The sequence below is a fragment of the Notothenia rossii genome, assembly GCF_949606895.1.
Source record: "Notothenia rossii genome assembly, chromosome: 5".
Taxonomy (NCBI): domain Eukaryota; kingdom Metazoa; phylum Chordata; class Actinopteri; order Perciformes; family Nototheniidae; genus Notothenia; species Notothenia rossii.
The window spans coordinates 68,749,324-68,773,584 of NC_136903.1; the positions used below are offsets into that span (position 1 = coordinate 68,749,324).

The window sequence follows — 24,261 nt, forward strand, 5'->3', positions numbered from 1 at the left end:
GTAGGTTCTGAATCTAAAATATGTTTAGAATTCAAATGTAAGGATTACTAGTTTCGTTTATGCTTTGACTACAGAAAGAATGACCAGAGGCTGGAAAAGGGTATGTGGTGAAGTTACGCTCCTCGGATCCAGATCATGATCCAGATGCACGCGCATAAAAAGCAACCAATCACAGAGCGTGGAGCAGGAAGGGCTGGCAGCTCTGCTCGGCAGCACAACACAAAGTTGCAGAGCATCTCTGAGTCTCCTCCTGCATTGCCTTCACTTGCTTTCTGTCGCACCTGTAGCCTGCCTCTCCTCCAGACTACTAGCGTTACTTTACTCTTACCTTTACCCCGTCAACCATTACAGCGGTCCCCCTGACCAAGGTGTGTCTCGACGCTTTTCAAAGATGCTGGCCTGTACGGAGATGATCACTATGTGCCTGCAGTCCGCCAAACAGAAGCACCTCCGGGCTCAACAGCAGCAGCCGCTGCACAGCGCCGGCCAAGGACTTACTATCTTTCATGATGTGAGTGCATATTCTACTACTCTATACACCGTGAAAAGTAGCGTTGGTTCATCAAATTATTACAGCTATTGGCAATCCATGTTATTATTCTTCTAATGTTAAACTGTTAAAGTCAATAGATACATTCAAACTGTATACAATCAATCAGTGTAGTGTTGAACCCTAATTTTGTGTGTGTGTGTGTGTGTGTGTGTGTGTGTGTGTGTGTGTGTGTGTGTGTGTGTGTGTGTGTGTGTGTGTGTGTGTGTGTGTGTGTGTGTGTGTGTGTGTGTGTGTGTGTGTGTGTGTGTGTGTGCGTGTGTGGCAGCTGCTGCCTCTGCATGTTGATTTAAGCTCTCACAGTCAGAGGTTTAGGGACAGCCGGGGGTTCTCTTATTTTTGTAATAGACACACACACACACACACACACACACACACACACACACACACACACACACACACACACACACACACACACACACACACACACACACACACACTGTACATAAACCTCTGGTTATTCAAAAACATTATATGACAAAATATACCACAGAGCGGCAAAGACAATCTGTTTATACTTAAACAAATATATAAGTGAAAACATTTCACACACATTCCAAGACATAAACACCATTAATAACTATGCTCTTTATTTAAACCAATAACACCCACCACTGGGTAGACCTGCAGCACTGCAGCAGAAACTATCCATCAACACAGTTATTATCTATCCATCACAGTCTGTCATGTTCTGGGTTAGTAGGCCAATGGTGTGTCCAAATCTGAACTAACTGCATCTTTCTGTCAATAGTGTGCTGTATCTGTCATTAATGCAGCACACAGACTCTGGCAGCCTTGGTTAAATAAGGACCCATGGCAGTTTATTCACTGTATCTGTGCAAACTGTCCCTGAATGGGTTGCAGCACAAGAGTGCTTTCACACGTAGTCTTTAACTTTGACTTTGTTCTTCTGATGAAAGAGCACAACAGTAACAGGCACACTCAGTGATGGTTTCTGGTTCAAAAACAAGATTAGAAATACTACATATTTTAAATCATGGCTGACATTCTGTCTTGGCTTTGACCGCTATGTTTGTTTATTGTCTTTATTCACCTTATTTTTCTGTATTTCTGATCTTGTTTGGTGAAGGAGGAATACTGTTGATTTGAGCTTTTTCCTGTCTGTTGGCTCTCCAATTATTCCAGATTTTGAATTGATAAAATGGCATTTATTTGGTACACGTCAGTCTCCACAAAGTCAAGTAGGCTCAATTAAGTCATCTCGTCAGCTAATGAGCCTTTAAAAAAGCATAAATATGTTTTGTGCCAGGAGTAAAAGTCGTTAAGCAGATAAATGGTGATTGTTTCCTAGATAATGTCGATGGATGAACTTTATCATTGAAGTAACACAAATTGGTTTTCAGTAGTTTAGATCAGAACAAACGATTACTAATTAGATGCGGATAGTTATTCATGTGAAAAGTTTTGTTTTATTATCTGTAATACTAAAACCAATTTACGTTTTTATAGCATTGTGCCCGGTTGTATGCAACAGAGAGAACGATGCGTCAATAGTGGGCCAATGCTGTTATGCTAGAGATTCAGAGATTTACCGTATTTGTATAAGATTTCAGGAGTGAGAGACAAAGCAATTCCTCCAAAATGTAATCTTGTTCAAAGACCAGGGACTATTAAGGATGCTGATAGTGGATGTTGAAAGTGGTTTTATCATCCATATTGTTGCCGCTTCCTTATGTCTTTGTTTTTCTCTACCACCAGCACTCTCTCTCTGATTTTCTCTCTTTTGCATCGCTGTCCTCCATCTCCTCATGTTCTCCCTCTGCTCTTGCTCTACCAACTAAAAAACATAGCATGTCAAGGAACAGAAAGATATTTATATATATATATATATATACAGCTTGGGGAATCACTAAGAATCCCCAAGGCAAAAAGGCGAGAGGAGAATATGTCACATAGAACATACTCAATAAAATATGATGAAGACCTCTAGTTTCCTCATTTCCAAAGCCCCGCACAAAACAATTGTGTCAGCAGAGCCTGAGAGAACTCTCTGTCTTTACACCTGCCACCAAGGCATCAGAACTGCAGCACTCTGGGAAACAGGGCTGACATTTTCTGGGTTTGCTGTAAATGAAGCATCATGGACGGTCTATTGTCACCAGAGACCAAAATCCCATCATAACAACAAAACAAGCTAACAGTACTGTAACCGTTTTCCATTGAATCAAGCAGGAGGGGGGAAATGTGGCTTGGATGCAGTACAATGCAGAGGGGTAAAAGAAAAGACTGCTGACTGCGGTGGGAACATTGGATTCAATGTTCAGTACAGACTGAGCTAAAGCAAGAATGTCTTATAACCAGCAGGATTGTACATGTCAAGAACAAGGAGGGTTGGTGGGTCAGAATGTCCTGCCATCATGTTATTAATATAACTATTTCACTTGATCAAATAACACAGAAAATGTGCAGCTTTACAGCCTTCAAGTCTAGACAGATGAATCTAAAAACAGAACAATGAGTGTGTGGTGAGTGAGGTGGTTCCCAACGTCGTGGCTCTTCTTATTAGTCAGGACTGAAGCTGTGGAGAGACAGACGTTGACAGACAGAGGGCAGACCCACAGACCTTGAGCTTGTTGACCTATGGAAATTGAAATTGAAGGGCAGGTTCTGCTGTTATTAATACCCCAAAGGTCAAAGCTGACAAGCATGCCAGTGACCGCTACCTGACAATGGAAACAACAAACTGATGGAGTGGAGAGGGATTGAGATAGAAGGACCCCATTTTTTTATTTTAATTGGCTTCTTGCAACATCTATGTTGGGGTTCTGTTTGATAACTGTTCTGATTATGGAAATTCATTTGTAAACCAATTATAGAGCCAAAATGTGTATTTGAATTGCATACATTAACATGTGTCACTGTCTTATTAAACTGCTGATTTAAGAAAAACCTTTGCTTTGCTTTGCAAATTAAAAACATGACATCAACATTGTATTCATAACTTAATGTAGTGGTTTAAAATGCTAATTTCAGATGATGTTTCCTCCATGCCAACTTAGTTTCTTGTAATTGAAATCTTCCTCTTGGCGCACAGTAGACTGTTGTTTATTATCAAAGCTTCGGCTAGCTATAACATTTTATTTAGCAGCTTTATTGTTGCTATGGGTAACAGGGACTCGAGTTTACAGAGATGTATATTGGAGCAGGATTTCCCTAGGTAAGTCCAATTATCAAGCCAACTTATTGGACATAAAAACAAAGCAGATCGTCATAACTGTCACCCAAACAGTCAATTGGAAGAATCTATTTGATTTGAAGAGCTACTTCAAAATGGATGATCATAACAGGCATTGTGGGCGCACTAACCTTCAATTCATTCTAGATAAGTGCTTTAGTGATGATGGTTACACTGGGGACTTATTTAAAGCCTGTCTCTCATCTTTTTGTGCAGTTGCCCAATCCGCGTTCCTCAAATCCTGCCTAAAATCATGTTGAGTGTTGATGTTCCAACTGGAATTGGAAACTACAATTTTCCATTGTTGACCAAGAGGGATCCGTTTTTCAAGGCTGTCGCAGCAGACTATTTAATAAGTTTGAACAGTACGTGCCATATAAAAAGAGCTTTGTGAGGCTCATAACGGGTGTTTTACGTTTATTGCAAGTTAAACTTAGTTTTTGAGTTGGCCGTCTGCATTTATCCCTTCATCTCCTTCATTTCTTCAGAAACATCATCACATAGTTATAGACTTTAATGTTGCAGCCTACATCTTGGGGTACAAAGTAACCAGATCGTAGGTATCATTACAAGTTCAACCAATAGTTCAGGGATAAGCCTCAATCGCATCAATACAGCTGGCCTGCAGCAATAGCTCAAAAAGCCTTGTTCACCTTTAACAGTCATTTTATTATTAATAATAATGATAATAATAATAATACATGGGATTTGTATAGTGCTATTCCTAATGCTCAAATAAGCTTTACATACAATCAGAACAGAAACAAATCGAAGAAAACTAAAAACATAAACAATGGTCCTCATCCAAATGCGTAGTAAAATGAGGGGGGGGCGGATGTTGATTAGAGTTTGAAAGCTAGAGTGAATAAGTGAGTTTTGAGAGATTTATTTTGGAGAATTGTCATAGCAGGAAAAGCACAGGTCTAAATAATAACACTAGCAAGGTTGTTTTAATTGTACCAGTAAAGGATCCTGCATGCAGTATGGCACATTTACAGTAGCCCTTGTTAGTGTTACTAATTGCACCTATGACATGTAAAAATGTCTGCAGTGAAAATGCTCTGTTGAATCCTGGACTATTAGAGGTTAATAACTTTCCGTTGCAAACACTTGCAGTTGGCTGCAACTGTAGCCACATGCTGCAACAGTAGTAGTGATTGATGCTTGGAGTCAATCTTCTTAATAGTGTACTCTGCTCAGTGACTTTTAGAGTACGGACAACATGTTCCCGACTGAACCTATGCTATTCGTATTATTGATGACTCAGCTAGAGCTCATTGCTCCTTTGTTAATTGTTCATTTTGATCTCCTTTTATCCTGGCAACAATTACTCTTTTATCTTAAAATATAAAGTGTGCTTAGAAAATTCCAACACTTTATTCAGTACATAAAACATATAATACAATTGAAACAGTATCACCATTGCATCCAACCAAATACAATAACAAAAAAATGATATTACTTAAAAAGAAATAGATCTTAAAACACACAATAATAATAATACCTCTCAATGTGTTACTATTTATAACTGAACCTGCTACTTGATGGCCTCGGTGCTTCTTCTGATTACGACTTACTTCAGAAGTGATAATTATTAAATCTATTTTAAAACTCACATATACTATGAATTGGCATAACATGAATCACTCATACAGCGAATAATAGCCTTTGTGAATGCCATTGCTCATGTGTTTCTGTTCGGTGCAGCAGAACAAAGGATCTTTCTACAGCAGACGTCAAACATCCATAATGTGTTTTTGACAAATTGCCATCATTCTTGATAACCTGTAGTTGCCTATTGGAGAAACACTTCAGGGGTGATGGTAGAGGTAATAACCATCTCCTCCCTCTTTCTTTTTCAGATTTTCCGCCGAGCAGACAAAAATGGTGAGTAAACAGAAAATGTTTCATAATGAATTTCTCCTATGCCTGCTTGTCCTTTCCCCACATCTTTCCACTTGTTATAATGCCTCAGATGATCTGGCAGATATATTAAGTATTTGCATGAATGACTCTTCGAGTGAAGCTGATTTCCTCCTTATGCACCAACAAGTTTCTACACCCAATTAAAACGATTCTAAAATGCTGGATTTTAGCCACGGATGGAAGAACTTGTCACACAAAATAAAGCACCTCTCTGTCAGTGTCGACACAGATGACTGGGTGCTGTTTACAAATGAATGTGAGTCATCTTGACGAGGGCTGAACCAACTTGCTTCTTCTAGCAGTGAATCACTGATAACATCGCATTATTAGCAAGTACGAACAAGGTAACTCCTCATACTCAAACATGTTTACATATACATGCACAAATGCAGGTATGTATTTCAGTAATGTCACCTATTTTCATTAATTGTATGAGTGACCACCATTAAAATCCAGCCAAATAAAAACTGTGATCCACTTATGGCCAAATTACGCTTTTGACGACAAAAGACAATGTCAAACATTTAGGACTCAAAACTAATGTCTCCAAACTAAAATATCTGAATATGACATTAATAGACACAGAAAACTCTGGCCAACGGCAAAATTATAAGAGAACACACGTATATGGTATGAATATTCAAATACGATACACTTTCCAGGCATTACATACATTAGTTTAAAAATATAAGATCACACGAAATTGATATCCACACACTGTAACATCCAGTGACCCAGTAAAATGAATGGTATTGCACAGTGTAGGGCCTTAAGGGTACTTTAGGAATGTAAATGATTGCAATCATACCATGGAGGCATCAGAGGGGATAAAAGAGGGTTTGTTAAAGTTAACATGTCTCAAAACCTCTCAAATACTGTTATCCTGAATCTGTGATGTAAAATTAATTCTGGGCGACACATTTTGATTATATTGCTTTTTTGAGCCTTGACATCTTTAAAGATGTTCATGCCCTTGCATATTTTAACAAGCCCCAGGAAATATAACTCGTTTTACTCTCGTAAAACTTTTTCATGACAAAAAGCACCATGTTCGTTGTGTTTGAGGTGAATTGCATCATTGACTAAAGCTGTAACTGCACAGACAAAATAGATCTGATACTGAGTTCACAACCTAAACTTTGTTATAGTTTTAGACTATTTCTGTATTCAAATATATTGTGTCAGGTTAGCACAACAATTGGTCCATGTTAAACTCATGTTAGACTGTGTTGCTGACTTTTTTCAACCACAATAAAAGAAAATATTTGAATTTAAAATAGCACATTTAACCAGTACTGTACTTATTTAAAATGTCAGAATTATGTAATGTGAATTCTGCTGATGGAAAATAATGCTGCAAGAAGACCTGTTCAATCGCCATATTGTTAACTGTACCATAGAAATAAAAGCCAGACTAACTTGAATGTTCCATGTTAAAAAAACGTCCTGATAGTTCACTTACATTTATACAGTTAGAGTGAATATGTGCTTTGCTGAATCAAAGGTTAAATATAATCTGTTATAAATCTGTGCTCCTTGCCTTGCCTCCGGCTAAGAACGCTCTTCTTAAAACATGAATATATTTCTCTGTCTAACAAAAGATGAAAAAACAAGCCGAAGCAGATTCAAGGTTCAAGGTTCAAGGTTCTTTATTTGTCAAACGAACATACAGTAGCTACAGTGTAGTTATTTCGATTAAAATCTTGCAGGCTTCTCCAACAGTGCAACACAAAACACAGATAAACAGAAAGATATAGTGCAAGTAAATAGTAAATACAAGAAGAAAAATAGTTTAAAAAAGTGAAATAGTGCAATAAGAGTCTATATGCAAGTCATTGAAATATGATATATTAGGTAATAGAGAAATAATTTTTAAGTAGCAGCCAGATGAATATTGTGGATGTTGTTTCAATAGTTCAGTCGTTTAACAGTCTTATTGCCTGTGGGATGAATCTGTCCCTGAGTCTGGTGGTTTTTGTCCGGATGCTGCGGTAACGCCTGCCAGGCGGCAGCAGACTGAACAGTTTGTGGCTGGAGTGATGGGGGTCTTTTATAATCTGGAGGGATTTCTTCCTGAGCCGCTGGGTGTAAAGCTCCTCCATGGATGGCAGCTCCGTTCTGGTGATGTTCTCTGCAGTTTTCACCACCCTCTGTAAAGCCTTACGATTGAGGGCGGTGCAGCTGCCGTACCAGGCCGTGATGCAGCCAGTCAGGATACTCTCTATGGAGCACCTGTAGAAGGTCAGGATCCTCTCTATGGTGCACCTGTAGAAGGTCAGGATCCTCTCTATGGTGCACCAGTAGAAGGTCAGGATCCTCTCTATGGTGCACCTGTAGAAGGTCAGGATCCTCTCTATGGTGCACCAGTAGAAGGTCAGGATGCTCTCTATGGTGCACCAGTAGAAGGTCAGGATCCTTTCTATGGTGCACCTGAAGAAGTTGCAGAGTATCTTGGATTCCATGTTGAACCTCCTCAGCCTGCGGAGGAAGAAGAGCCGCTGTCAAGCTTTTTTGGTGATGGTGTTGGTGTGAAGAGTCCATGTCAGGTCCTCAGTGATGTGGACTCCGAGGAACCTGAAGCTGCTGACTCTCCACCGTCCATTGATGGCGATGGGGGCGTGTCCCTCTCTTTAATGCTTCCTGTAATCCACAATCAGCTCCTTTTGTTTTGCTGACGTTGAGATGGAGGTTGTTATCCTGGCACCAAGATGTCAGGTTTTCGACCTCCTCTCTGTACACCGTCTCGTCGCTGTCTGTGATCTGGCCGATGACGGTTGTATCGTCAGCAAACTTCACGATGATGCTGGAGCTGTGTATGGCCACGCAGTCGTGAGTGAACAGGGATTAGAGGAGAGGGCTGAGCATGCAGCCTTGAGGGGCTCCGGTGTTGAGGATCAGGGTGGAGGATGTGATGTTTCCCACCCGCACTGCCTGGGGTCTGCCCGTCAGGAAGTTCAGGATCCAGTCACAGAGGGCGCTGTTGAGCCCGAGGTCTCTGAGCTTGATGACCAGCTTGGAGGGCACAATGGTATTGAAGGCTGAACTGTAGTCATTAGCTGCGTTCACACCGCGTACTTTGCAGTACTTAGTGCCGGCACTTAGTACCCCAGGGCACTAAGTACAAATTGCGTTCACACCGGAGTACTTTCCCCTCAGGGAAGATTACTCAAATGAGCCACTGACGTCACTTCGTATTCTTCTGCTTTGGGTTTACTGGCAGGCTGCAAACAACTTCATGGCGTGTACTGCCACCCGAAGTCCCCGGCCATTAGTCCCTGGAGTTAGGGACTGGCTTCAGTAGAAGCTGCTTGGACTCCCAACAGCTTCTACTGAAGCCTTCAGAGTAAATCGCCAGAACGCCGACACCTCCTCATCTCCACCGCTCCCATGTTTTTTTGTGTGTTGCCATAAGTTATTCTCTCTCCGTTGGTGCGCGGGGCTAATGTTAATAATGCTAATGCCACAAATATAATGGCGGCTTCACAAAACTTTTCAGAGTTTTACGGGGCGTGGTTTGCAATTCGCCCAGCCAATCAGAACTGGGGCACTTTTTCCCCCCAGGATAGTACCACCTCTCTAGCAGCAATAAGTACTCTTTTTGGAGTGAACGCAACATAAGGGGTACTAACGGAAATAAAGGGGAAAAGTATGGGGAAAAGAACTCCGGTGTGAACGCGGCTATTGAACAGCATTCTCACATATGTGTTCCTCTGGTCCAGGTGTGAGAGGGCAGTGTGGGCTATGGCGTCGTCTGTTGACCTGTTTGCTCTGTAGGTAAACTGCAGGGGGTTCAGAGAGTCAGGGAGGGACGAGGTGATGAATGTTTTGACTGACCGCTCAAAGCACTTCATTATGATGGAGGTGAGTGCTACTGAGTGGGCGGTAGTCGTTGAGGCTGGTGATTTTTGTCTTTTTGGGGACATGAACGATGGTGGAGAGTTTTAATCAATTTACAGTAGAGTGGAGATCAGCGAGACGTTGTTTTCGCTCACACCAGGTGTAATCAGCATGCCTCCAAACAGCAATTACTCCTCAACAGCTCTTAACCTTTGATATCACGAGTCTTGTACTTGATGAATATTTTTCTGGCTTCCGGCTAAAAACATATTCACTGTTGTACTGCCGAGATGACTGTCATCACTGAACCAGTCAATGCTCTTTTTAGGATTCCAATTAGACTGTATTATCAGGAAAATACAGATGAGATTCATAGCAGTAAAATATGTTTGTAGAGCAGCACAATGTTAGAAAGGTCTCATTTTGTATTTAACGGAAATTTGTGAGAAAGTTGTATTTGTTGAGAAGGCTAAAGTGACTAACTCAATGCTGTACAAACCAAATATGTTTTCCTGATCAATCGACAATCACATCTTAAAATAATGTTTTGTTTTACTTTATCCATAATCAGACAACGCCTGTTGATGTTAATGACAGCCACATGGCGTGTTGCATTAATTGAGCTGCCACAGAGACTTATGGGAAGTCATTAGCACCTTTCATTTTGTAAAGGATGACCCAGTGTTCCTTATGCCTAAGGAGATAAGAAAAAAGCTTTGTAGTACCTTTCCATATAGCATTTAAATAATTAGAACAGCTCTTATCATGGCAGCTACTGTACTTAATTCTTAGGATCATTCCTAAGCAAAAAAGGCTATTTGATCGAAGCCAAAGCATCATGGGGTTGTTCCATGCCTTCTAACAAATAAGCTGCACCCAGCTCTTAAACACATCCAAGAGACATACAATACAATACTTTAATTCCATCCTGCTGGTTGACAGGATATTTGTTACTTAGGTTGTGCGAGGCTAAAATCATTGTAGCACTAACTAGCTTTAGCACTTGCATTATCATTAGCATACTACGCTAGCATTAGCTAACAAGGAACTCATCGTAGATTAATATGCTATGCATTTTACCAGTTATCACAACCAATTGTAAAAAGTGTCCTCATCAAGCACAGTTTAATTTCAAAATCATTTATAAAAAAAACTTCAATATATAAAGTTACCAAGTCTTTTATCTGTTCCATCTGTTATCCCCTAAACACGTCGACTGGTCCAACTATCAGGAGTTGGGACTCCAAAGTCATACGTTATAAGCAATAAGTGGGGAACCCAGAATGTATCGTGTAAGACATATTAGGGAACTACATGTAGGGAGTAACAAGGCCAACTATTTATGTGGCAGGATAGGTTAAGTGATGAGTTGTCTATGTACAAACATTGTGCATCTCATAGTCAGAGGTCAAGTCTTGTGCATTTGCTGACAGAGGTTACTTGTGATACAAAAGTTTTTTTTCTATAATGCCAATTTTTACCTCTGCACTTGCCACCAGTGAAAGTAATAAAACAAAACTCGAGATAAGGATTTTGGAGAAAATGTCTCCATCTTCCGAAACGGAGCCAAATGTTACACCAAGCATATTATTTTTATGGTTTCAGATTGAATATAACCCATATGTGTCACGATCACAGGTACAGATCAGAACCCAATAGCACGACTCAGATACAACCAGTGTATTGCAATGTTCAGTTTATTCAGGTCAGGGACAGTCAGGGTCAAAACCAGGAAATCCGTCAGACAGGCAACCAAAACCAGACAGGGAGCAGGCAGGAACTCGAGATCCGTAAACAAGCAGGCAGGGATAAAAAACCGGGCAGGAAAAAAATCTAGGCTAGAGAACAACACTCACTGGAGAGCTTGGCGGAAACGACAAGACAATCTGGCAAAGGACCAGTGATAGTGAGGTGGTATAAATACTGTGGAGTAATGAGGGAATGAGTAACAGATGAGGGGAAGGGCTGGGAAGACCAGGTGAGGGAAGTGAGCTGATTACAAGGGCCTGGAGGAAGGCGGGATCTGAAATGACAGGAGAGTTTAGATGAGCCACCAAACAAACAATAATAGAAGTGTCTAACTTGTGACAATATGCATACACTCTTGAGGATAATTAGCACTAACTGTCACATCCTTATTGGCAAAATGGTCACAGAACAGCAGTTTTGTTTGAATGTTTTATGTTTAGAAGCTTAAAGTTTAAGTCTAAAAAAATGAGTCAATTAATACAAACCTAAACTTCAAATGTGTCTGGGTAATGTTGTCTCCTAATCCAGATATTCATATTTCTCATGAATTAAAGATGATTTCCAGTGAGATAGCTGAAGAGATCATGTCCTCTTTTCCCAATAGCTTTTAATGAACCTCACTTCTCGCATGACTTCTGCTGGATAAGACCAGCAAGCTTTAGACCAGTAGTAAGGTGGAGAATTGGGAGGCAGTATGATATGCGATCTAAAAGCAGCATACAAGCTTAAATTAGGATATGGAGCTGAAGGCAGCTTATATCACAGCTTTCCTCACAGATGGCCTGGTGGAACAGAATACCAGAATGTAGAAGGATTTTGGTTCAGTCGTGCATATGAGTTTGCCATAAAGAAACGAGACCAACTCTTTTAGCAATGTTTTTGAAGCTGTGATGCCTCCATGGTTATCTACTGTATAAACCAGTTTGGCGAGGCTGCAGCAATGGGACTGACCTTTGAGAGATAAGAGTGCGGCCTACTTTGTGCCCTACTTTAACGGACTTCCTCCATGCTCATTTGGTTTATGATTACTCTGGTCTTGTGAGCACTTTTTTTCAGGTATTCTGGCCAAGTAGAAACAGCCACATACATCATGCCTCTGTCCTTGTGTTGCAGAATCAGCACATTTTAGCTGCCTTGCTTTTTCTTAGGAAACCTTTTTTTTCACATTGACTTTCCTAAGTGACTTTTTAGGCTGAGTATTAAAAAGCAATTCATGTGTACTGCTTTTGACTCAACCTACAGTAGGATGTATTGCTACTTTTATTTTGCATGATCATGTTTTTTCCTGTGCAGGAAATCTGCTGAAGGCTATAACCGCTTAGACGTTGGTTCCATTTAAAGGATGATATTACACAGTTGAATGTTGCCTTTCTTTCCTAGGTGGGCTTTGAATATTCTTTACCATTTCTGCTTTCACTGGGGATTTGTTGTTTTTGATGAAACAGCTGCTCAGACAAATTGCTAGTTGGTTAGTCAGTAGGTCTCACACTTTGGCTGCAACACTTGTGTTAGTGTTTGTGTGAACGTGTCTGTATGTCTTCTTGGAAATTGGCAAAACGGGGAGTTGTGATGATACAAAGAGGCACATAGCTTCTAAACCATGGACAGAATTGTGAACTCTTTAGAGGCATCATATGTGTGTGTGTTTTTTTTGTTTGTGTGAGAGTGTATGCATGGGTGGATGCATGTGGGTATGTGGTCCCTAACAAGCCTTGTAGCTTTTTGCACAGAATAATTATATTTTGAAAAATAGCATTGGCTCCATGAACAAAAATTAAGTCAAAAGAGCTCCTGTTTACTCTGAAACAAGGTCAACAAAATGTGCTGATGCAAAAATATTATTCATTTGCAGACTGTGATTAAGTTAAAAGTTAAAACTTGATTTTTCTCTGAAACGGGCCCAGGAATAGCTTCACATTAACTGGGAACATGACGGGAGCCATGCTTCATAAGTTCTTAATATACTTAATGTGTATTTTATGAGTGTTTTTGGAAACTGTGATCTACTTAGGGAACCCATGTGTGTTCCTTATGTGTGTTGGGCTTTGCATCCATGAATGATTTATTCATTTAGAGGCATCAGCTGGTGTTTGGGAGGGAATCTGTTTCGTAGCCGAATGTTGTGGCTGCTCTGTCAGGACTGTAAGGGAATGGATGAATGAAGAAACATTTTAGACAAATACAGTTTTAAATGCAAAAGTATATCACATTATATGTGTTTGAACTAAGAGAGGGAGAGTTTATGAGCTGTAGTTATGACCCATAGCAGGTTTGAGTCATATAGGTTTGTGTTCCAGTATATCAATTCCAGCTATCTCCCTCGACAATTTCTGCTTATTAATTTAACTTTTATGGGATCCTGACCCGAAACTCTGCTGAACAACAATTGCCTAGCAGTCCAACCAGTACAAGCCCAGCGATGAATGATACAGCAATGTAAATCGTCATAAATGATAAACATCACTTCAGTAAAGGCTATGACACACCAAGCCGATTTCAGCCGTTGATAGATGTCGGACCGTCGATGAGCGTCCAGTCGCCCTACTCAGATTGGTGTGTCCCGCACCGTCGTGTCTTTTTGGCCGTGCCGACAATCGGCAGCGGAGGCTGTCGGCAAAATAAATCACTCTGATTGGCTGTTCAGCTTAGCTAATCAGTGCATGAGAAGCGAAACGGAAGTGAGGTACGCAAACAGAGGATTCGGCACACAAAGACGGCTATTTTTCATTTTCACCTCACCTGGATGCAAGAATTATACGATTATAAGTCGCAATGTGAAACAGTCATTGATGGACGAGAGTGAAAATGGAATGCACACGCTATTTGTTGTTTGTATCACACAGTCTGTCTTCCGGTTGCCTCTTTTGAATGGCGAATACACACTACCGCCACCTGCTGGTAAGGAGAGTTATTGCCACTCACGCATGCGCAGTTCGTACGTGCTGATTGGCCGTCGGCTGAAGTCTTTGCGGTGTGTTCCAGTCATGGATGTATAATAAGAACTGGATACAGCGTGGGAGGCGGTGCCTCGCTCATTCCTATGAAAGTTGCTCATTGGCGCATGAAGACAAAATGGCCCAACTTTTGAGAGAGCGAAACGTCACGAAAGTATTCATATAATCATATAATCTGTTCTTATTGTGCATCCATGGGTAAAGGTAGAACATATGTAGTACTGAACACGTCACATGAACGTGCCGGGCGGCGCGGTACCGTGGGTTAGATGCGCCTTCATAATGCCGAGGGAAATAACTCTCAGAATAACGTCATTAGCACATTTTACAACTTGAGGACCGAATATTTTTAATAAGGGCTATACAAATGTTCATACTGGGTAGTTTATTTAGTTTAAAAAAAATTATTCAACGATTTACAGACGTCTCTTTCCCAATGTTAGTCAATGAGAAAAAGTCTTTCTGGCCCAGCGACTGATAGGGAAGTGTAGTACCGCCGTTTGGCCACAACAAATATGTTCCTCAGAGGCCTGCACACTCCCTGGGGGCTTGGTTCCAGTGCGACTTTTTGGCCAAGACGCAGGAGACGTTAGGTGACACAACAGTTGGGTCCGTCGGGAAGTTTTCTTTGGTGTTAGTTTGGTGTGTCAGGGCCTTTAAACGCTTGACTGAACAAGGTTGTCGTATTTGGCAAATAAATGTAGCATCAATTTCTTCCCATCATCCTCACATCACTGAAATTATCAAGGCAAATGTGTGTGATTGAAGTGAGGGTGCGTAAATTGGATTTGAGAGGAGACCAGCAGGTATGAGTCTCGAGTTAGCAAACACGTAATCCCCTCATCTGACTGTGGATCTTCGTTTCCCTGATGCTCTAAATGCCATCTTTCGAATCCACCTGCCACCATCTTTCCTCAGGGATCTGGGTGAAATGAAGTACACATTATCTGTTTGACACCTAATCTACAGTATGTGAGAAAAATAAATACATGTAGGTCTACTGCTTTTTGCCTTACTTTTTACAAAATAAATTTTACATTTTTATAAATAAATGGAAATTTAAAAAATGGAAATACAAAGGTGGGAGTAGCCTTAGTCAGTCAATTGTAAAAGTAACATACATTGAGTCATAAGCCATCAAACTAAAAGCTCCCAATAGTTTCTGATTATCATTAAGATTTTAGTAGCAAACAGAGGCTTGTGTATTTGTTGCGGCTATCGTCTTTCACGAGGAAGATATTTAACCCAGAACTGTCAAAGTGAATAGAGGAGACTGCCAGCATTCATCAGAAGTCCATCAAAGTGATTATCAGGAGTGTCACTTTTGAGCATAACTGCTTCCTACAGGATGCTGTAAGTCACATAGAGTTGGTATTGCTAAGAGAAAATGTAGTCTACATCATCACGTTATTCTAAATGCTGTGTGACATTCATGTGTTACATCCTTATCGTAGTAATCACGTCACATACTTATTTAACCCCAACCAGGATTTTGTTCCTCAACCTAACCAAGGTGTGTTGTCCTACACTAATCAAGTAGCTTTCTTTTTCAAATATAATGGTCACATGTTTAACATCATGCATGCATGCATGCACAATATAAACTAAAACGGCCCTTGGTAGCACTTAAATACAAGGTTATCCAATGCAATGCAATTGCGTTGATCCAAATGTGTATTTGTTTAAACTCTGATACGTACTAGCATGTGTGCTGCAAGATGCAGGCAAGCTGTAATGTTTAACGTTGTAACTCTAAAGGGGAAAGAGAGGCACAGAGCCAAATCGGAAACCTTTTGTTCTTAAAATCACAAAAGTGAAGTTGTTAGTTTGATCAGGCTCTTCAATTGAGGAGGAAAAAAGCATTTAGAGAATTAAAGATGAAAAAGACGAAGTAAGTGGTGAGCGACCACGTCTTGGCCAGCACATCACACATTCTGCTCAAAGGTAATGAGGAACCGAGGCTCCGGCTGAACAGATGGTCTCCAAGCTCGCCCTTGAGTTTTGTTAGCACTGCTGATTCAGCCTACTGGAACTCTATGGCATATTAAACTGTTCTCATTTGATCTTGTCTTTGGTAAGACAGGGTCATTATTTGGGGGGATTACTTAGTTTAGAAGCCAAAAGTCATCCTACACTTTAAAGGTTAAAAAAATAGTTATTATTATTATTATTATTATTATTATAATTATGACATGGCTGGAGGGATTGTGTTTGTTTCAGAAGCTGTCTGAACCTCTGTGACTAACCAATACAGTTATGTGAAATCTGTTGACATAATACATTTAATTAAAGTCAACGTTACAGACATTCTAATTTTGTCTGGATGCCATCCTGGCTGCATTTTATCACTCTGGTCACTCCTTTGTGTCTTATTTTCAAATTGACTGACTGAGTGTCCAACTCTCTTTTGATTGCCTTTCTGTCACTCTGCACAGCCAACAATCAATCTGTTGCTGTGGACTCTTTTTTGAGGATTAAAACATAGCAGTTTGTTGCTCCTCTGGCAGGCTAACTGCTGACTGATCAGTGTTATCTCCGCCAGCAGACAGATTGAAAGTAGGCTCACAAAGGACCTCTTCTTCACAGATGACAAGCTTTTTATTTTCCTCTATTGATTTTTCTGCACATTTTGATAGACAATGCACAGAAGAATCAATAGCAGAAAATAAAGATAGATAGAAAAATTCAATCTGCTGACAAAATATCATTCTTACCATTTTAAAGTCATAGTTTGTTGAATGTTTTGTTTCTTTTTTCACAGTTTTTGACAAGAAATAAAAAAAGAAAGGGGGTTATTATATATTGTATATCAATTCAGGCTTATTTTACACCTTTAGTGTTGCAAGTTCTGTAATAATGTAGGCCTATGCTTCTTTTTTCAGATGATGGTAAGCTGTCATTTGAAGAGTTCAATGCTTATTTTGCGGATGGGATCCTGACTACTGAAGAACTGCAGGAGCTTTTCTATTCCATAGATGGCCGAAAAACAAAGTAAGTTTTAAATTGCAATCCCTAATGGTGAAAATGTAGTGATGTATTAACTGGCGCCTTTCACAGTTAGAAATAAGCCTTAAAAAAACTAAACAGCAAGTGTTTGAAGCTTAAAGGCACAGCTAATGTGTTCCTCTCAAGTAATCAGTCACAGACTAAATGTCTCACAGCTGGAGAGAGGTCTTCTGTAAAAATAAGCCCTGCGGCCAAACTCAAGCAGGCTGAATGAATGTTTGAATGTTTACCCCTTTCCTTTGGACATAAAACACACAACATAGCAGCCACTTCAAAACCTGCTCCCCCAAAATTGCAATCAGAGAAATCAGCCTGAGGGTCGCTGCTGAAATCACTGGTCTGCAGAGAATGTTTAAATCACTGCAGCCACAGTGGTAAAGACCATTTCTCCCCTGTTGTGGTAAATGTGTTTTGGATCCCATATGGTAATGGTTTTCAGTTTGATCTTTCCATTTTTCCTTATTGTCTTTGGCGGATAAGGGATTTGTATTAAGGAGACATTGGCAACCTCTTTCTGACTACACACTTATTTACATTGAACAACACTGGAATGCTAAGCAATGCTGTGAAATCATGCATATCAGCTATGTTAAAAATATATTCACTGTGATTGTCAAGTCTCTGTATTAGTCTCACAGATGGCACTTACCAGTACCAACAAGCCCACACATACGCGCACAAACGCATTGAGAAGAATTGATTAAATTACTTCATAAGATGTTTTTCTGTTGTGAACCTAACAAATTAGAGTTAGCGTGGTAACTGGCTTACAACAGCTACTCAGTTCTTCCATCACTGTGTGATAAATTGCTCCTGGACATGCTGTAACGCAGGGATTGTCACTGATGTGACACCAGCCCTCAGACCTGTCCCACTACGCTCCAAGCTTTGAGTTGGCATGAACGTATCTCTTATGTCTCATTAAAGGGGTTGCTTGTTCTGAATAACGGTGCTGTCAGAAATATCGCTTTTGAATCAAAACCCATTTTCTTATGTTTATGATGATCAAATTCACAAAGCACAGATAGTATTCCCTCTCAGCTTAAAACAAAGAAAAATATAAATAAATAATGTTTTTGTCATTGTAATGATAGCCTGTGGGACCTATTGTCTCTACTGTTTTTCCCACACACGCTGTTTGAGCTTTCTAATAACTATAGGTTACTTGCGTAACCCCAGTTCTGAAGTGAGATGTCTCACTATGGAATGCGCCTCATCCGCGGAGCAAACAGAAGCATCAATCTCATTACGCCAATCCTGATTGGCAGGTGATCTTGACGTCAGCGTCAGGGAATCCACCCCCTATAAGTAGCTTGCGCTACGCCGCGTGCGTCATTCAAAAATAAGCACCTCTTCTCGCTTCACAATAGCAAGGAGGGCCGTCTGGTGAAACATCTCACTTCATGTTACTCTGAGAACTAGGGTTACGCAAGTAACCTATAGTTCACATTCATAACACTCCGTTCGATGTCTCACTATGGGATATTGTAGATCCCGTATTGCCAGACGAGCTTATCTCGAAAATCACCAAACCAACCAGAACTGAACAGGTAGAGCCCTGACTCAGCAGGGTGCCCAGCACTGCTCGGGCCACACTGGGAGCAGAGACGTCTAGCCTGTAAAAGCGGACAAAAGTGAGCGGCGAGGACCAGCTCGCCGCTGCACAAATGTCTTGGATGGAAACACCCTTGAACAAAGCCCAGGATGTAGCCAGACCACGAGTCGAATGAGCACGCAAACCCGAAGGTGCCTGCAGACCCTGACTCGTGTAAGCCAAAGCAATGGCCTCCACAATCCAGTGAGAGAGCCGTTGCTTAGTAACAGGCTTGCCCTTCTGAGGGTTAGCCCAGGACACAAAGAGTTGGTCATTACGACGAAACTCTTTTGATCCATCCATATAAGTGCGTAAAGCACGGACTGGACATAGCAAACTCGGCTGCTGTTCCCCGGAGGGACACAGCGGCGAAGGAAATGCCTCAATGTCAATTGGGGCACCTAAACCAACCACCTTAGGATAAAGGCAGGGTTGGGCCTCAGCAACACTCTAGTTTTCCCTGGGGCGAACTAAGTACAGATAGCGCATGAATGTTACTGACACGCTCGGCGGATGTCAGGGCCAGTAACCGCACTGTCTTCAGTGACAAGTGCTTCATGACAGCGTCTTCCAGAGGTTCAAATGGGGTACGAGCGAGCCCATCTAAAACCACTGTCAAGTCCCATAAGGTCAGCAGTGACCTGGAGACCTTGAGTTTTCAATTAAGTCCTGTGGAAATGATAAAATCACTCCGCCAGGGCATTGAAAAAGAGGTGTGTCCTTCCCAAGACATCATTCCTCAAACACCCTCCGCTTTCAGTCATAAAGAGACCTAGTGGAGGAAGCTTTCGCATTCTGAATAGTGTTCATCACCTTCTGCGGGAGACCCAGTGTATTCAGATGATACCACTCACGGGCCAGGTCCACAGAACGAGACACTCCGGGTGTGGGTGAAAAATCGTCCCCCCCGCCTCAGACAGAATGTCCCTGCGTAGGGGGAGCTGTCACGGCTGACCGCACAGCAACTGATAAATCTCCGCCAGCCAGTACATTGCAGGCCAGTGCGGAACTATCAGGATCAATGCGTGGTGCTGTTCCCTTACTCCGGCCAGAGTTGGGGTTATCAGAGCCAGGGGTGGAAACGCGCACAGGGGGACCGGAGGCCAAACGCGCACGAGCACGCCCACGCCTAATGGTGCGTTTAGATCGCGCACTGAAAAGAACAGCTGACAATGAGCATTTTCTCTTTGATGCAAATAGTTCTATTGCGGCTCGGCCTCAACAAACCCACAGCTGACTCACAACCATTGGATGTGAAGTCTAGTCTGCACATGGTGATACACCTCTGGACAGCAAGTCTGCCCCGAGGTTCGTCATTTCCGGTGCGTGCATCGCTCTCGGGGAGAGGAGGCGACCGCAGCTCCACTGGATCAGTTTGCGTGCCAGCATGTTAACTGGAGAGAACGCAAAACCTCCTTGGTGGTTTACATACGATATTGTGTTCGTATTGTCCATCCTCACGTGGACACGGCGTCCTCTGAGAAAAGGCAGAAGGCGTTTTTGGGGTGAGGGACACCGCTAAAAGCGTCAGGTAATTTACGTGCGACCGTTGGAGGTCTCTGCTCCAGAAAACCCCTCACAGGTCGACCTTGGTAAATACCTCTCCAGCCCGTCAGACATGCGTCCGTGGTGACCACCCTCTGCGAAAGACAGCACCCATAGGCACGCCCCGTACTAGTTAAGAGTCGGGTGCGGCCGGTGGCGCAGTGCCATTCACGCATCTCATAGTGACCATTACTCTCCGCCCGCCATGACGCGCGGGGTTTAGTCTGAGGGCAGCTTTCCAGTACTGAAACCCCCTCAGGGGAAGTACAGTCTGGGCTGGGGACAACATGCTCTTTACTGTGTTCATTATGAAATTCAGGTCGACCAGGTATATTACGAGGACGTTTGTCCGTGTAATAACCCCCTGTTTTGACTGTGCGAGAAGCAACCAGTCGTACAGGTAGATTGCCAGGCGAATACCCTGTTGTCTTAACGGGGTTATCGTGGCTTCAGTACATCGTACAAACACTCTTGGACTGAGAGCGGACTGAAGGGAAGTACTCCGTACACATAACAGACACCCTGAGATGCAAACCACAGATATTCCCTGTGTGGGTAATATGCTGGAATGTGGAAATACGCATCTTCCAGGTCGACTGACGTGAGCCAGTCGTTCTGTCGCACGAGATGCAGCAGAGATGTGTGAATGAGCATTCTGAATTTGTATCTTTTTTAGATACGCATTCAGAGCCCTCAAATCTAGTATCGGCCGAATTCCGTTCCCTCCCCGTTTGGGAACGAGGAAATACTTGGAATAAAAGCCACTCTGACTCCGCTCGGCGGGTATTATAGATATAGCCTTGTTTTCTAGGAGCGAGAGAATTTCTCTCTCCAGAATATGGGCTGACTCTCCCCGGGCCTGTGAATACAGAATGTCCGAGAAGCGAGGGGGGGGGGGGTTGGAGACGGTAGCCCCGTGTTACTGTCTTGAAAACCCAAGCGGACATTGTGAGCATCTTCCACTAATGTCTCCCTAGAGTCAGCGGAGATGTCACGTCTCTTACCCTCTGAGTCTCTATTTGTTGTGTCATGGGGCCCTCTAGTGTCTGAACACGGTGGTACCCCATTTCGACAATCCCCAACGACACTGCGCATGCACATGACGGTGGTGTTATTACAACCCCAGCCGGCACTGCACCTGCACGTAGGCCTGTCGCGATAATCGATAAATTGACTTATCGTACGATAAATAAAAATTGACTCGATAACTTTTCTGAGCTCGATAAATTGCCGTTTACATAAAGATATGACCAGCATTTTAGCCTGGAGCGCTGTGGCTGCCAGGCGCGCTGTGATGGGCGGGGCTGACGCACAGCCAGGTCAGGACACTCCGCGTGCACGTGCAGCAGCGTAGCAGCCAAATTAATAATATAGCGACAAGCGGGAGACAATGTGTGACTTACTCGCGGGGAATTTAAAGTGAAATGGAATTGGTTACAAAACCTAACTACACATCTCGATTCTCCGGTGTGGCAGTATTTTGAATTCAAACCAAATCAACGAGGCGAACCTACGGACTTGAATGAGCCGGGCGGTGTGTCGCATTGGTTTAAACAAGGTAGCGACAAAAGCAGGCAATACCACGCATTTTAAACCACCTAAAACACAACCACCCCATTCCGTTTTCCCAGCTGGGAGCAAACACGGCAGCTGGAGATGGAGAGCCCCCGCCCGACAATGCAAACATGTCGGTGTTCCTTGCTCGAAAACTTAGAAAAACAGATTTGGATATGGCCTGTTGAGGCATCTGGGTGTTTGACAGTGGACTGTACACTTGACTAATGTGTGCTCATATTTATTTATTTATATATATATAGAGAGAGAGCTCTGTTTTCCAGCCTGACTCTATTTAATTGATTGTTTTGGTTGTGTGTGATTTAATTAATTTATTATAATTTAATTAATTTGTTTTATTTATTATATATAATTTATATATTTTAATATTATTTCACATTTCATTTGCAATGTTGAATGTTCAATAAAAAGTTATGTTTGAAAGGATGTACTTGAATTATTATTATATATTATCATTATGTCTAAAATGGTCTTAAAACGGCGCCGACAATATTATCGTTTATCGCAATAATTTCCATAAAAATGTATCGTCCAACAAAATTAATTGTCGTGACAGGCCTACCTCCACGTGACGGTGGTGGCTTCATAGCCCCAGTCGCCACTGCGCCTGCGCGTGATGATGGTGGCTTCACAACCCCAGTCGTCACTTTGCATGCGCGTGGCAGAGGTGCCTTCACAGAGCCGTCCAATGTCCGCCTTTTGAGAGAGGCCGTAGCTGCTCTCAAAAGGAAACAATAAGCGGACTGTTTATTGGTTTTATTGTTTTTATTGTTTTTTTCTTTCATTTTTTGGAGCGGCGCCCTCGGCTTGAGCCTGGATGCGTCAGCGGAAATGTTTTATACAGAAAAAACACAACAATAAGTGACAGACATGTGTTTTGTGAACTCAAGGATGGCGTTGAGGCATCTCTCGAGGCAACGGGACACATCTGGAGCTGGGGAACGCAGCTCTGTCACAAAGGGAGAAGAGGAGGCTGTCAGGTTGCCCACTTCTTTCTTCCCGTCAGGTGGCTGAGGATCTGGGTCGGCTGCGCCTGCACGGCTGCTGCCGTAACCGGAGATCTGCTCGGCCAGCTCGCCCTCGTCTCCTGCCTGGGCTGGGGACTCGGGCGGGCTGTGGCCTCTGCTGCTTCGGTATGTCGAACCGGGCAGGGTGTGAGGCATCTTGGGCGAAGGACTGCCGTGAAACCGTTGCAGGTAGCGGCTGGACCCTTTGAGGGAGACAGAGGTGGAGGGCCTCGTCTTCCCTCCTTTTAGACTCGCGTCTCCGCTGCATTGAGACTAGAGCGGAGCCGAAAATACCCTCGGGAACGATAGGCATGTCCAATACATCCTCCTTTTCCCGGTCTGGGAGGTTGGTCAGGTCGAGCCACCTGGCTCTCTCCTGCACCACCATTATGCCCATTATTTTGCCCGTGGCCTGGACCGCGCAGCGCTGCACCCGGAGGCAAATGTCCGTGATCGCTGCGATCTCGTCCCATATGCCGGCCCAGATTCGCTCGACAGATCCCCGCAGAGCTCTGCCTGGTAGGCAGTTAGCAGTGAGGAAATGTTGAGTGCCCAGGCGGACAGCGCTGCGGCCTTGTAGGCCCGATCAGCCAACGCGGACTGCAATCGGTCTGCCTTCACCGGTAGCGTGGGGTTCCTGCTCGGTGTCGGAGCCAGCCTCGGTTGGAGGTGAGCTGCCACCAGCGGTTCCATGGGCGGTATGCGGAGCAGGCCGAGCCTCTCCATACCGTCACAGTCCAGGGAGGAGGCACCCTGGATTGGGGCCTTATTGCTGAAGGGACGGTCTCTCCAGGAGACCGACACCTTGTCCAGCATCTCCGGGAAGAATGGAAGGAGTTGCCTCCTTCTCCTCGCTGCTTGGGGCACAGTTTTCCCCTTGTAGCGGGACCTAGAGGTCTCCTTGGCCATTTCAGGCCATGGGATGTCTAGCCTGGACGCGGCACGTCGACACACGGCCTGCAGGTCCATACCCAGACAGGGCGAAGCTGGTGTGCCATCGCCCGGGGGCGCAGCCATCGCTCCTGGCATTGCAGCGTGAGCTGATGAAGTGAAGATGTCCTCTTCCTGCACATCCGAGTCAGAGAGTAGGAACTCAGAGGAATCCTCTTCGTTCTCCACGCATTCCGACTCGAGGACATCATCCGCGAGCGCGGCCATGGTGAGGTCCAGCTGGGAGCCCCAGCTTGGTGTAGCGTGGGTCCCAATATCACGTCTCTAGCCGCTACCGAGTTCCAGCCTGATACAGGGCGGGGTTCAATCTTAGCGGTGGGCGCGCTCGTGTCCTGATAGCCATCCGGCGCATCAGTGTACATGAGGAGGTC

General features: G+C 43.1%; 1 protein-coding gene across 1 annotated transcript in view; it reads left to right on the forward strand.

Annotated features, from left to right (window-relative positions):
* Nucleotides 1–256: 256 nt before the first annotated feature.
* Nucleotides 257–24,261, forward strand: part of necab3 (N-terminal EF-hand calcium binding protein 3) — a 43,661-nt gene continuing 19,656 nt past the window's right edge. The window contains 3 exon segments of the mRNA XM_079682990.1: nucleotides 257–511; nucleotides 5,609–5,633; nucleotides 17,095–17,203. Coding sequence (XP_079539116.1) covers nucleotides 392–511; nucleotides 5,609–5,633; nucleotides 17,095–17,203 — 254 coding nt within the window. The 5' untranslated portion in view covers nucleotides 257–391.